Source organism: Micromys minutus (genome assembly GCF_963924665.1).
Source record: "Micromys minutus genome assembly, chromosome: 30".
NCBI classification, from domain to species: domain Eukaryota; kingdom Metazoa; phylum Chordata; class Mammalia; order Rodentia; family Muridae; genus Micromys; species Micromys minutus.
Genome location: NC_137965.1, coordinates 23813476 through 23828162, shown reverse-complemented (window position 1 = coordinate 23828162; position 14687 = coordinate 23813476). Strand labels below are relative to the sequence as shown.

General features: G+C 47.1%; 1 protein-coding gene across 1 annotated transcript; it reads right to left on the bottom strand.

Annotated features, from left to right (window-relative positions):
• Positions 1 to 12592: 12592 nt before the first annotated feature.
• LOC308439826 (sperm motility kinase 2A-like) lies at positions 12593 to 14107 on the bottom strand (the record flags this gene model as incomplete). The annotated part of the gene is made up of 1 exon (XM_080941740.1): positions 12593 to 14107. One exon carries the CDS (start codon positions 14105 to 14107, stop codon positions 12593 to 12595), a length of 1515 nt encoding a protein of 504 aa, XP_080797866.1.
• Between the last annotated feature and the right edge of the window lie 580 nt (positions 14108 to 14687).

Sequence of the window (14687 nt, the reverse complement as noted above, 5' to 3'; positions counted from 1 at the left end):
ATTCTGATCGAATTCCTCGATCCCTAAAGGACAGATGTTTAGAACACTGCGCAAGGCAAAAATGGGCAGGAAGGCAGGATGGCTGGCTCAGTTTGACAGGGTTCTTTAGAAGTAGTGCTTTTGTTAAAAATGGCTTCGTAAAATTCATTCCCGAGTTCCCATCCTTTTCACCAGTTCTCCTGTCCACAGCCACCTGGGAATGCTGTCAGTAGTGTGAGCCGGACCGAGGTACCCTGTGTGCAGTACATGACATGTCTCCACATGCAGCTGGAGACAGGGTTTGACAGAAAGCTCCTGAAGGCTTAGCATCCTCGAAGAGAACTTCCTCGGGGTCCAACAATGAGACCAGGATGTGTTTCTGAAATCCTCTACTCCAGTTTCTGCCCTTTGCACAGTCGTCCCAGTGTGTACAAGGAGTTTCTTGAAGTTTAGTGGGATGAGTTCTGGTGGCTTATGGGCAGATACACTTTCCACATTATTTAGACTTGCTGGGAGATCCAGCCGTGGAATGAGGTATGGTGACTGTCCCTGGGGACATGGGATCCAGGCCTACAGCAGTCTTAAGCTGAAGGGGGGTGTTTCTCCATGCAGCACCTTAAACACTCCTCTCACCCCAAAATAACAGTTACCCGGTGTCATATTCAATCACATATTGTCAGAATGTTGAAGAGATGATATAATAGAATAATAATTATGGGGAAGTGGATGATTCAACAAATTTAACAGTGATTAATATTCTCGCAATAGGAATTAGTGTGTGTATGGTGTGATGCCATGGTAACCTTGAAATACAGCCGATCTCAGGTCTCACGAGGCATGTAACACAGCTTGGTATTTCAAACCTACTCATCCAGCATGAAGCCACATTCCTGCACCAGATGTGCGGGCTGCTATTTAAAACCCTGTCTCCAGCTGCAAGAGAAGACACGCCACGCACTGCACACAGGGTACCTCAGTCCGGCTCACACTCCCGACAGCATTTCTAGCAGCCGTCTGGATCCCCGAAGAATGTAGCGCATCTCCTGTGTTTAGTGACAGTCTGAGAATTTGGTGAGAGAGGACACGAGGAAACATGTTCTGTTAAACTGCCACATTCTTACGGGATGGGAGATTGTCCACGTCTTGCTGTGACGCAATGAACTCGAACGGTCATCAGGTTTATCTGGCTGCCTCTTGGGTGCTGGTTTTCTTCTGTCCTGTGGTTCAGTCTGGACTGCCTGAGCCCTTCAGACAGGTTCTATGGAGGACCGTCTTCAGAAACTTCCTCCACAGCTTCCATACAGTCATACTCTACTTGGAAACACCAGCCACGGTCAGCCACATACCCTCAGAGAGCCGGGCAACTGCTGTCACAGGAGGCTGTCTCTTGCAGTGTCTGGATGACAGCTTTGGGGGGCCCCCAGCTTTACCCCAGCAGAGTGTGGAGATGCCAGATCCTTCAACTGTCCTGGGGAAGGGCAGGAAGCGGCACATACCAAATGCAGTCATCAGGACCCAGGGAAGGGGTGCCATGGGAATGATTAAGGGGGACGGGAAGAAACAAAGGACACTGTTTTAATCATTATTTTTTAGAAGAGTTGTGTCAAAATATTCTTCAACATTTTTAGAGAACTGGCAGTAAATACAGGAGATGAATCATTTGTTTGTTTAATTTATTTAAGGCAGGATCTTTCTATGTGTTTCTAGCTGTCTTAGAACTCACTCTAGACCAGGCTAGCCTCAAATCCACAGAGATCCAACTGCCTCTTCTTCCCAAGTGTTTGGATTCAAACATGCCTGACTTTATTTATTTATTTTTAATTAGTTGTTTTTAGCTTTATTTAGGTACAAGTGACAAAATGGTGGCTATTTAAAGTGTCCGTATGGCGGCTTGAGGCGAGCTGCTCCCTCTGTGAAAGGATTTGCACCATCCCGCTGACATGCTGCTGGATAGAGTCCACTGAGGCCAGAGAGACAGCCCCTCAGACTAAAGCTCTGCAGCTGTGACTCTTCCTCTTGTATGACTGGAGGGGTGCCTGCCTCTGGACACAGCACCGGTGCTAAGCTCTTTTCCCTTTCATGCTTTTTCACTTTCACGTTCTCTCTGGCACCTAACAGCTCTGCAGTGAGTATTCAGGAAAAAGGAGAGAAGGGAAGGGAGGTGGGTGGAGGGGAAGGAAGGTGAGGGATGGGAGGGGAAGTCAGGGGAAGGGAAGGGAGAAGAGGGGAGAGACTGAAGGGGAGGGGAAAAGGGGGGAAGGAAGAGGATGAGAGGAAGAAGGGAGGGGAGGGGAAAAGAAAGGAAAGGAGAGGGAGGGGGAAAGAAAGGGAGGGGAAGGAGAGGGAGGGTAGGGGAAAGGGAAGGGAGAGGAAGGAAAGGGAGGGGAAGGGGAGGGAGGGAAGAAGAAGGGAAGGGGAGATAGGGAAAGAAAAGGGAGGGGGAGAGAATGGGAAAGGAAAGGAGAAAAGGGAAGGAAGGCGTTTTTTCTGTGGTCATACAAAATTCTGCTTAGGAGTTGATTAGTTATTTTGCTCACTGTCATGACAAAATGTTTGATCAGAGCAGATTAAAGGAAGAAGGGTTATTTGGGCTCAAAGGTTATGTCTAACCTACCAGTTTTCAACCTTCATAGCTTTGCAACATTCAATTTCTCACGTTGTGGTGACTCCTCAGCCATAAAATTATTTTCACTGCTACTTCATAACTGTAAGTTTGCTACTGTAATGAATTGTCATGTAAATATCTGATATGTGACCCCTGTGAAGGGGTCAGTCAGTCTATGCAGAAGGGGTCACAACCCACAGGTTGAGAACCACTGGTCTAGTCCACCATGACAAGGAATAAATAGTGGCAAGAGCTCTTGTGGTGATCAGCAGATGCCAGCTATGGCCACAGCCCTCCTGGTCCTCCACCAGAGACTAGCCTTTCTTGTGACAAAACCTGTGCATTTTAGAGCCCAGGCCTGAAAGCTTTGTTGCTTGTTCTGTCCAATGGGATCCCTGAGGCCTCTATGCTATAAAGAAGTCTGGGAGGTGAAGAGGATGCTCGGTCAACTGTTTGCTGACCTCAGCAGAGTCCAGGAGCCTCAATGCACGGCAGTGTGAGAGACAGTGTCTAGCTGCTGCCTCAGCAACTAGGCTTCCGATGGCTTCTGGAAATGAAAACAAGTAGCTGAGACATACACAGAGTGGTCTCTCTACCTGATTTCAGCTTCTCTATGGTTTCCATGTTCAGTGGCTGAGGAGCATCTCACACATCCCCCTGAATACCCTGAAATAGCTGTCACTCTGTCCTCCACCCACCTTCCCTACAGGTAGATAGGCAGAGAACAGAAAGATTGGCAAACTTCAGAAGAACTTTGCCTGGCACACCCTGAAATATCACCTGCTTGTTCTCAGTCACGTGTACTCACCCGGGCTGGTGACTGCTGTCCTTAGGCTTCTGTCAGAGTGACCACTGTGGTTTGGATACCTCCCGAGGCCTCACATGCTAGAAGCCTAGTCTCTACGGTGGTGGTGTTGATGTGGTAAGAATTTGGGACTAGGGCCATGTGGAGGGGTCTTGGGGGGACTACCTACAGAAGGGACTACTTCTCATAGACCTGAGCTATCTCTAGCCAAAAATTGGTATAAAAGAACAGTGCCAATCTCCACCACCTCTCCAGCTTCCTGGTAAGTAGGTGGCTGCTCTGGTATGTGCTTCTTCCATTATGATGACATCAGAGGCCCATAAGAACCTACACACGATGATGTCATGCTCTTAAGTCTCTGCAACAGTCAGATAAATAAACCTCTTTTGTTCACATATTATCCAGACTTGAATATTTTATTATAACAACTTTCCACTGTAAGAAAACACCTTGGTTCGCCAGGAAGTATATCTCTTTTTTTCCCATATATTACTATCTGCAAACTCAGGCATGTCTATAGTTACTGGCAGATCGGTGTTTTTCCCACTGGCACCCACTGTTCTCCTGGACCAAGGCTGGGAACAGAATAGATGAAACTGGATTTAGGCAGCAAGAACACCTGATGCCTCCTTCATCTCTTAGACTAGTGCTTCAAGAAAGTGGCCACTATGCAATGCAGACACTTGGCAACCTGAGGAAGTACCAAGTTGGAGAGTAAGGCCATGACAATGACCAGGACCAGCTTGCTATCCATGAGCATGAATCGCCTAACTGGTAGACCTCCCAGCCCTGTCAGTCTGCGTCCCTGAGTGACATCCAAGGCCACTCTGATAGGCCACTCCCAATTCTTACCTACTAAGGTCTTAGGCCATTGGGTTTGGGGTCACTCGTTACACAGCAGTGGTTACTAGTGCAACGTTGAACTAGTGACCTTCTGTCTTTCCTTAACATTAACCAAACCAACAAAAACCACCCTACGGATTCTGGAATGAGCTGCCTTTGCCACGGTTACTTCCATAGACCTAGGAAGTTGAGAGAAAGTTTCCTTGATCCTCTCATCCTGCAAGAGTTTAGAAAAACATTTCTCTTTTCCAGATGTTCAGGGAGGGATGAGTTCAGGTCAAGAATGACAACAGAGAACCACCCTGGGCAGATGGATCTATGCTCAAGATAAACATAGAGTAGAGCCAATTTTTCAAGGGTGGTGGATTGCTAGACACTGTGTTTAGCCTCAATTAGGCCCCAGTTAAAAAGACTGTGACGCAAAGTTGGAAATAGACAGAGAACTCAGGACCCCAAGGCAAGCAAGTGCTGGCTATTGAGCTGTTACTTGAGAAATTGAGTGGCTAAGGTTTTGTTATCACAATACTTGGAGGAGTGCAAGTCCCAGCCAATCCCAACAGACACAAGGGAGGAGCTTTTGACTCACCTCAGGATGGAAAAGCTGCAGGAAGCAGATGGCTGCTCTGCTCTGCTCTGAGCCTACCAGCCTCTGTGTGGCCGGGAGGGTGGGGCCCATCTCACCCCTTAGAGCACTCAAGGTGGGATTCTGGAGGGAATGGGCTCGTGGTTGGTATTCATCCAAAAGTAATGTTTTCAGGTTCACACCTGCCAATCAACACCAATCCCTCAGCAAATGTTCCAGGAAGAGGCACCTGGACCTCCACTCCCCAGATCCTATCAAATTTACTCCCGCTGCTTCTTGTTATGTTTCTGTCCCAATCTTGGTCTCCAGCTCCTAGGATTGGGTCTTCCCTTGGCTCTGCCCATTGAATTGGGTCTAGTCTCTTCTGCACATCTAATTCCTTAGGGCTGGGCCCTGCCAATTCCCACTCCCAATTAGGACAGCAGTCCTATGCAGAGAGGTTCCCTTCTCCTCAAGTCTCAAGTCTTTCTGTTGGTTTCCTAGCTTTACGCAACTCATACCGGGTTCTCCAAAAGAGGATGCCATCCCAGGAACTGCAGGAGCCAGAACTCACCACACCATTAACTGCAAGCCCCAGAAACTACTTTCCTCATTGCAGATATTGAACTGATGGATAAAAGTGACCCGGCCTCAGTATTTAATTTATTTTCATTCATTTCAAAGCCACGATTCTCCATTCATCAGCGCAAAATACTCTTGTACCAGCATTTGATTTTCTTTCAAGAGTTAACACAAGTTATCTGTTAATTCTTCTCAGAGACATAAGTGCCTCATTGGTAATGTTGGTTGTGAGCCAATGAGAGACAAAGGCATCCCTGGGAGCGAGTCAGCCCCCAGGACAACACACTTCTACCACTATGATCCACTTGTTCCATGAAATGGCTTATTCTAGGGACACACACACACAACAAGCACACAATCCCATGGTGTTTGATCAGAAGTAGGGAGGTTTCAGGCATAGCTCCATAGAAAGTTTTAGGGTTCAGCAGACCTGGGTTAAGATCCCTGTTCTGTGGCTGCTATGGGTGGGAAGTCAGTCTCTGGTTTGCATCTCCTTTCTTTCAACTGTAAAGTAAAAATTATACCTCCCCCAGAGTTAGACATAGAGTTAGGGGTGTACATGAAAGAGCTAGCCACAGTGCTCACCTGGTGTCTTCAGCCTGACAAAGTTGTCACCCAAACCTACAGCAAACATTGTACTTAGGGGTACTCATTCCCTAAACATGGTGTGCTGTGTGGCTTTACAATGGCATAAGCTACAGTCATTGAGAGAAGGGGACTTCAACTAAGAAAATACCTCTTTTTAAAGATTTAGTTATTTATTATATATTAGCACACTGTAACTGTCTTCACATACACCAGAAGAGGGCATCAGCTATCATTACAGATGGTTGTGAGCCACCATGTGGTTGCTGGGATTTGAATCCAGGACTTTGGAAGGGCAGTGCTCTTAACCACTGAGCCTTCCCTGTCTTAAGATCAGGATGTGGTGTTCACTTCGGCAACACATATACTAAAATGAAACCATACAGAGAAGGTTATCATGGTCTTCTGTGCAAGAATGGCATGAAAATTCAGGAAGTGTTCCATATTTTTACAAAATAATCACAGGAGTCAGGAAGGGGCCTGAGTAGGAGAGAGGAGAAGGAGGAAAAGTGGGATCATGTGTGGGGGGAGACAGGAGAATGAATGGAAATCCGCAGCTGTGGGGCGTGGGGAGTGGAGGGAACCTCTGGAAAGTCCCAGAAACCTGGGATGTGAGAAGAATCCAGGACTCATTAGGGATAATCTTAGCCAACATGCCCTGAAAAGACCACCTCCAGTAATTACACAGGGCCCCCAGTGGAGGGGTGGGGACACCAACCCACCTTCAAAATTTTTGACCCAGAATTGTATTTGCCTAAAAGAAATACAGGGACAAAAAAATGGAGCAGAGACTGAAGGAAAGGCTGTCCAGTGACTGGCCCAACTTGGAATCCATCCCATGCGCAGCAGGCACCAAGCCCTGACACCATTATGATGCCATGCTGTGCTTGCAGACAGGAGCCTGGCATGGCTGTCCTATGAGAGGCTCTACCAACAGCTGACTGAGACAGATGCAGATACTTACAGCCAACCATTAGAGTGAGGTTGGGGACCCCTATGGAAGAGTTAGGGAAGGACTGAAGGAGCTAAAAGGGATGGCAACCCCATAGGAAGACCAACAGTGCCAATTAACCGAGACCCCTGGGAACTTCCAGAAACAAAGCCACTAACCAAAGAGTTAGTCTGAGGTCCTTGGCACATAAGTCTGGCTTCAGTGGGAGAAGATGCACCTAAACCTGTAGACACTTGATAGTCCAGAGAAGAGGATGTCTGTGGGGGACACACTCTCAGAGGCAGAGGGGAGGAAGAAAGGGGTGGGAAACTCTGGGAGGTGGGACTGGAGGGCAACATTTGGGATGTAAATAATTTAAAAAAGGATCAGGTTGTAGGCAAGCTAATTTCTTAACGGGTAACTGATGGGGGAGGACCCAGCCTATTATGGGTGGGACCATCCCTGGGCTGGTGGTCCTGGGTTCTGTAAGAAAGCAGAATGAACAAGCCCAAGGAATAAGCCAGCAAGCAGCTTCCCTCCTTGGCCTCTGCATCAGGGCCTTCTGTCTCCAGGTTCAGGCTCTGTTTGAGTTCCTGTCCTGACTTCCTTCACTGATGGACTATGATGTGGAGGTATAAGCCAGATTAACCCTTTCCTTCCCGGCTTGCTTTTTGTCATAGTCTTCTGTAACTGTAACCCTAATTAAAATGCCTCTCTTTAGCATGCTCCTGAGGTTCTAAGACAATACAATGAGTCAGAAACAACAACGACAACAACAAAAAAGGAAAAGGCACTTGCGACATGAAAGGAAACTGTCATTGCTCAGTGCCCTTGTGATTCTATACGTAGAGAAACCTAAATAAAAATGAAAACATTAAAACTCATGAAGTACAGCAGGGACACAGGATCTGTGATAAATGTGCATGTCAAGTACATGCCTATGTGCACAAGTTAAAAAAAAAACCTAAGGATCAAATCAAGAATACAATCCTTGTAGAATATTATAAAGATACTTGATCGTTTAACAGAAAATATTATAACATTTATTCATCAAAAATTATGAAATGAAAGATTGTGGTGAATAGAGAGACACCCCGTTTAGTGGAGGGCTGAACACATTCAGGATGTTGGTGCTCTTCAAACTGGTGTACAAACAAGAATCAATCAAAACCTGCACAAACGATCTCACTAGCCAGGCCGGAGATCTCCACAGGTAACTGCTTTGGCTTTTAATAGGTCTGCACATGCTGTGGGTGACCCCGGAGATGTGGTACAGAAACAGGAAGTGGGGGCAGAGCTGCTGGTGACAAGTTCCAGGGAGCTGCCCTTGGGCCTGCATTCTTCAGGAATACACTTGGTAGGCGGAGGCTCGGGTTTGCCCTCCCACCCAGAACAAAAAAAAGGGGGGATTGCTGAGGGAATTGCTGTGCTATGGCCCCCCAGATGAGAGCAGCAGAGCAGAGCTCTGAGCCTGGTCACCACTATCGTTGCTAAAACATCCAAGATCAGGGTACTTTCTGTTTCTTGTGCCTCCTCTCAAACTGGTTCCCTAAAGTCTGTGACACGAGGCTGTGACAGTCTCTTCACCGACTGTAGACTCTGTATCAGCAAAGCCCACACTGTTCTTACGAATTAGAAGAGGTGGCTTCAGATGATGTCAGGGAGGGGGATAAGACACTGAGAGAGAGAGAGAGACTGTCCTCCAGGGGGTGCCTAGACTCCACACACAGCTGGACAGCACCACGGCCATGCAGAGGATTGCCAGTGTCCCCTCCCCAGACACAGCCAGAATGCAGTCACTATGTCCAGCCTGGGCTCACCTGTGTCTGGATCAGCGCTTGGCAGGCACCCCTGAGGTGGACTGAAATGCCAGGCTCCTTCCAACCCTGCCTCAGTGAAAGGATGCCTCCCTCTGCCAGGTTATGGCCTCTAGGGCTCAGGGAAGGCCTTCACACAGCAATTCCAGTTCCTGTCCCACAGAGGCAGCTGCACCAAGGCCTGTCTCTGCTGGGCCCATCAGGGGCCGGAAGACTAGTGAAAGCTGCCCTGCCCTCACCCCTCACCCCCTCAGTGCTTCAGCTATGCAGATAGGAAAGCTTCATCCCTGAGAAAATCCACACACTCTAGGTTGGCTTGTTCTTAGCTGACTTGAAAATCACTGATCATGTATGGGTCGATTGTGTGTGTGTGTGTTTGTGCACGCACATTGTGTGTGCACGCTAGGTGTGAGTGTAGAAGGATGGGTGAGCCTGCTTGTGACTGAGTGTGAAAAAGACCATGTAGACCTGCCCAAACCTATATCGGGAGAGGTGGACGGCTGATATGGACATCTTGGTGACTTCCCTCCCTGGGTCCACAGTTGCAGGGGGACTTCAGGTGCTCTTCACTGAGCTACACGGTTACCATGGATACTGTCAGGACTTGATTACCCCGAGCAGTGACTCCAGACTCCATATGATCTAGGAATGTGACATCTATCACCCTGTGTGGTTCTGTGAGACCGAATGATGGTGAGACCCAATGATGGGACAGGTGTAGGGAAGCTAGTCTTGGAGGCTCCAGCCACGCAACTCACCAGCCCTCAGAGACTCACCTTCAAACCCTGATCCCTACACTGAGTGTTGGTGAGATGCCAGTAGGTGACAAGGGCGTTTAGTCTTTCCTTTAAGGGCCTAAAGATCTTATTGAAGGATGGATACAACACCTTGACCAGATAGTAACAAGACCGAAAAGGCTGTCACCCACAGCTAGGGCTGCTGACAGGGTCTGGAATATACAAAAATAGAAAATAATGACAGTTTCAAAGGTCCCTTCATCTGAGAGATACAAACCACAGGTGGGTGGCACTGAGGGCTGGACTGTAAATTTAAAGCAAAATGGAGCTCTTCAGGAATCCAGAACACAAGGGCTCCTCTTTTTCTCTCTCTTAAGGGGCCTCATCAAGTGGCTCCCATACTATTCCTACTGCTGGTGTTTGACCCTGGTTGGTGTAAAGGCCCTACTGAGTGGTGGGGGCAGATTTCTGGTGGCCACTTGTCAAGCCTCTGCCGGTTCCTCATACAGTCCTAACCCCACGTCCCACCCGATCCTATCTGAGCTTGCCCTCCATGACCTCAGTTAAGCCAGAAAGTGAAGTCCCAAGGAGTTGCTAGTTGTACCCTACTCTAGCCTTCCTAGGGGCCTGGGTAGACAATTACTCTGTTTTTGTTGTTGTTTGTTTGTTTTTGGTGGGAGCCACCCACACCATGCTCACTACCTGGTTTGGTCAGCATCTTGCCTGCTGTGTTACCAACCTTTCAGCAATATCTACTGTTTGCCCACCTCTTTGTGTCTTTGCCCATCTATAAACAGGGGGCACTGAGTACAGACTCGAGTCAGGCATTCTAGTGTTTGTGTGTGGAGTGCAGCAGGTGCTCAGAATATTGTATTAGTGGGAGCATCCGAAGCAGGCACTGCCCACTCCCTTAAGCACACCCCCTCTGATTTTCCCTGTGGGGGATGGTAGTGATGTTGATCGGATTTCGCCCAGGATGGCTAATGGGATTCAGCCCTGCATGCTAGTTATTTATTATGCTCTCTTCTTAGTGACATGGGATCACACTGCATGCAGCCAATGTTGGTTTCAAACTCATCCTTACACCACAGCCTTAGAAGTCTTAGGATGAGAGTTGTGATGGTTTGCAGATGCTTGGCCCAGGAGATGGCACTATTACAAGGTGTGGCCTTGTTGGAGGAAGTGTGTCACTGTGGGGGTGAGCTTGAAGACACTCCTCCTAGATGCAATCTGTCCCTGGCTTTCTTCAGATGAAGATGTAGGACTCTCAGCTCCTCCTACACCATGCCTGCTTGGATGCTGCTGTGTTCCCACCTTACAATAATGGACTGAACCTCTGAGCCTGTAAGCCAGCCCCAATTAAATGTTGTCCTTATAACTTGCCTTGGTCATGGTGTCTGTTCACAGCAGTAAAACCTTAAGTTCCTGTTTTGAGAACTTCCCGTCTTCTACTGAGCAGTTGGCAGAGGTGGGCCTTTGGATGGGGGGTTGGATGTAGTGGGTCCTCACCTCAGAAATGGCTTAGTTTATTTATGAACACAGGGCTTAATGGCTAGAGAGGACACATTTATTTAAAACAATCAAAAAACCCAACAATTCTTTTCCTGGTCTGGCTCCTGTGAAGCAAACAGTTTACCAGGTACTTCCTGCTGTGAAGCTGATAGCACATGGTTCAGACCCCTTTGCAGTGTGTTTGTGGGAAGCATTTGGAGGAGTTTGGAGATGCAGACTGCTAGAGAACTGGGTAATGTTCTGATGGAGAGATGGATGTTGTCAGGTATGGTAGGGTTCAGGGTTGGCATTGTTAGGTGACATCCCTGTGCACATCTGGTCTGTGTCAGTAGAATTGTCCTCTCACAGAGAACATCTGTTTTTCTCTCTCCCAACACACATCCTCCTCCTGCTCCAGATATAACTTGTTTGCTAAGGGACAACACTGCCTCATGGATCTAAAGAGGAAAATGTCACAACAGAGAGAGTGAACGCCTTGTATGATACAATTACTGTCCTGTGGGTCAGGATGAACTTGTGGCTCCTCACAATCCTGGGATCCAAGCTATGCCACACCTGCAGGAATTCACAGGGCTACCATGTTCACCTCTGTGGAAGTGGATCAAGTGGATGGTACCCAAAGTTCCCAGAAGTACCCAAAATCCACACTCAACTTCTATACTTACCCCCTTGGTTCCTTAAAAGGCACTTTTAGTGATTTGGTGGTTTGGGGCATGAAGTTATTCTTCCTGGGGCTTTAGAACACCCCAGGGCCAATTTTCCTATGTCAAGAAGATGCAGGAAAATCTCCAAGGTCACAAACATCTATTTTATTCTTAGAATCAGACACATCAAGAAGCCTTACATCCGCCACTAAGAGTGAGGCATGAACTTGCACCGAGAACATGGGTCGGATGTGACCCTTGGTAGGCAGAGGGGCTCCTGTCTCTACCGGCTTTGGACAGGCTTTCAGCCCCTGCCCTGAATAGTGATGCCTTTAGGTGACCTCCGACATGGGATTTCATCATTTGCTTCCTTCTTCCCGGCTGGACTCGGGGCTCTCGGGGCTCTGAGTGAAGCAGGGCGGGTCTGGAACATGATGGCTTCCACAAGGCTCCTTCCTGCAGGTTCATGTCTATATATGGGTCCTCTCCAGCACTGTTATTGTAGAAATGCGGCATCCGTATTTTCTAGTGATTTTCTAAAAGACAACAGCACACGTGAGAGGGACTCTGGGAACCTCAGCTGCACAGGGCATCTCAACAGCTGTGGCACCCTGTTCTGCACTGCTGCTGTCTGAACCTCTCCCCTCACCACCCACCTCCTAGCTCCCACCCCATGCCGTCTTCTCCTCCCTCAGCGTCTCCTCCTCTTCCTTCTCCCACTTCCTTCTCCTAGCATGGTCAGTATCCTCTTGCTGTCTCCTAGTTCAACGTTTAGATTTTTCCATGCATAGAATACACAGGGAGTTACCGTCTAGGATGCTAGATCTGCTGGTAGGTTCAATTTAATCATCCCTCGATGTCTACACCTAGCTTCTCTATGCACCGTACCACCATATACATACACATAATTTTTACTCAGTAGATACATTCAAATACAGAAACGTACCTGGGCTGTGCTGTATGCTTGTTCACGGATGCCGTTCCTGTGTTTTATTTCTGGGGTGAAACTCGGTTCTGCCCCAGGCGGGGCTTCCTTTCGGCTGGCAAACAACAGCACAGCTTTCTCAGGGTATATCCTATTTTCCAGGTCCACCCCCTAAAAAAACCTCTGAACCGGCTCCTCCTGGGGACGGGCTGGACTTCTGTAGAGGTGCTGGACTTATCTTTGCTGTGGTTGCTGCTCTTCTCGCTTCTGCTGCACATCGAGCAAACACAGGGCACACTTTTATTAAGTTCATTGGCTGAGCCAAATGTGGGCGTTATCTGGAGCTGTCTGCAGAGAAGACGGCCAGGCCAACTGATGCTTCTGCCTACTTCTTGGCCAGCCTTCTGGCCATTGGCAAGTGCTTGACAATTACAGGAACAGAGTTTTATGGGCTCGCTTTTTCTTCTCCTCTGGCTTAGAGGGACCGTAGCAGGATCATCAGGGGAAGGGGATGGGGTCACCCATGGCTTCATAGGCTGAGCGAGGGTTGGGCTGTCATACCTCCGAAGAGCCTGATATTTCAGTAAATTATAGGACGCCATTGTTTGGTTGAATTTTCTCTGTTGTAGCGAATCTATAATGTCTTGGGCTTGGAAACCGATGTGTCTCATTGCTTTTACAATATCAGGATCCGGACTGAGGGAGAGAAGTTCCTCTTCCTCATAAGGCTCTAGAAACTCCTCTGAATATTTCTGCAGCCAGGGATGCATCATAAGGTTATTAATGTCCGGCCTCTCCATGGGGTTAACTTCCATAAGATGATGAAGTAGATCCTGGAGCTCTTCTGACAGGAAACTAGGGATGCTGAACTTCCCCGATAAAATCTGCTTTCGAAGCTGTGGTATGTCGGCAGCATTAAATGGAACTCTTCCGACTGTCATAAAATAAAGCACAACGCCCAGGGTCCATACATCGATCTTGGGGCCGTCATAAAGCTTGCCAAGAAGCAACTCAGGAGCGGCGAATGGATAAGTGCCGCAGTGATAGCTCAGCTTTTGCCCCGGCTTCACTTGGGTGCCCAGTCCAAAATCGATGATTTTGACCCTCCCGTTACTGTCTATCATAATGTTGTCTGGCTTTAGATCCCTGTGAATGATACCCTGGTTGTGACAATAACATACGGCACTTAATATTTGTCTGAATATGCTTCTTGCCTCATCTTCCTGCAGGTAGCCGGCTTCTCGAATGTATTGGTAAAGTTGTTCACCCTCGGCCAACTCCATAATGAGATAAAGTCTTTTCTTAGTCTCGATGACTTGAATCAGTGAAACAATGTTGGGATGGCTGGTTCTCGTCAATATTTCTACTTCGCTCATGACAGGCTGGCACCAGTGTGCCCTCTTGTAGATCATTTTGACAGCCACAGGGATACCTGTGAGGCGGTGCTTGGCCAGTTTTACTTCGGCATAGTTTCCACGACCGATGGTCTTCAAAACAGCGTATTGAGAGTAAAAACTCTCTGTCTCCGAGGAGCTGGCCTCAATTCTGAGGTTTTCTGACTTTTCATTCCTAGTGCTCATTTTAGGTAACAGAGTATAAATGCTACCTAAAAGGAAGAAAATAAGAAAAGGAAGAAAGAGAAAAAAGAAAGAAAGGGAAGAAAGGAAGGAAGGGAAGAAAGAGAGCTGAGATGAAAACTAAAATAACGAAAAACATGCAAAACAGAAAACTGAAACTCAATCAATATAACAGAATCCTAGAAAAGCAAAACCACACACAAAGCCAAGAAAATCCAAATTAAAAAAAAAAAAAAAAAAACTAGCTGCAAGTCACTAGGAGGGAGAAGCAGAGCTCAGCAACACTAAGAATGAATATTACTAATTGTGTAAGAAAAATGTACAAGGAAACATATAAACAATCAGGAATTAAAAAATTAACAATGAGAAAACCCAAGAAATGTAAAAAACAAAATTGAACTCCAAAAAAGCAAAACTACATAAAAGCTAAAAACCTAGATTAAAACAAAATATAACTCATCAAAACTTCTAGAATAGGCAAAAAAATTAACTATATATTTATACACATTGATTATATATATATATATATATATATATACATATATATATATATATATATATTATAAAACCAAGAAAACAACCC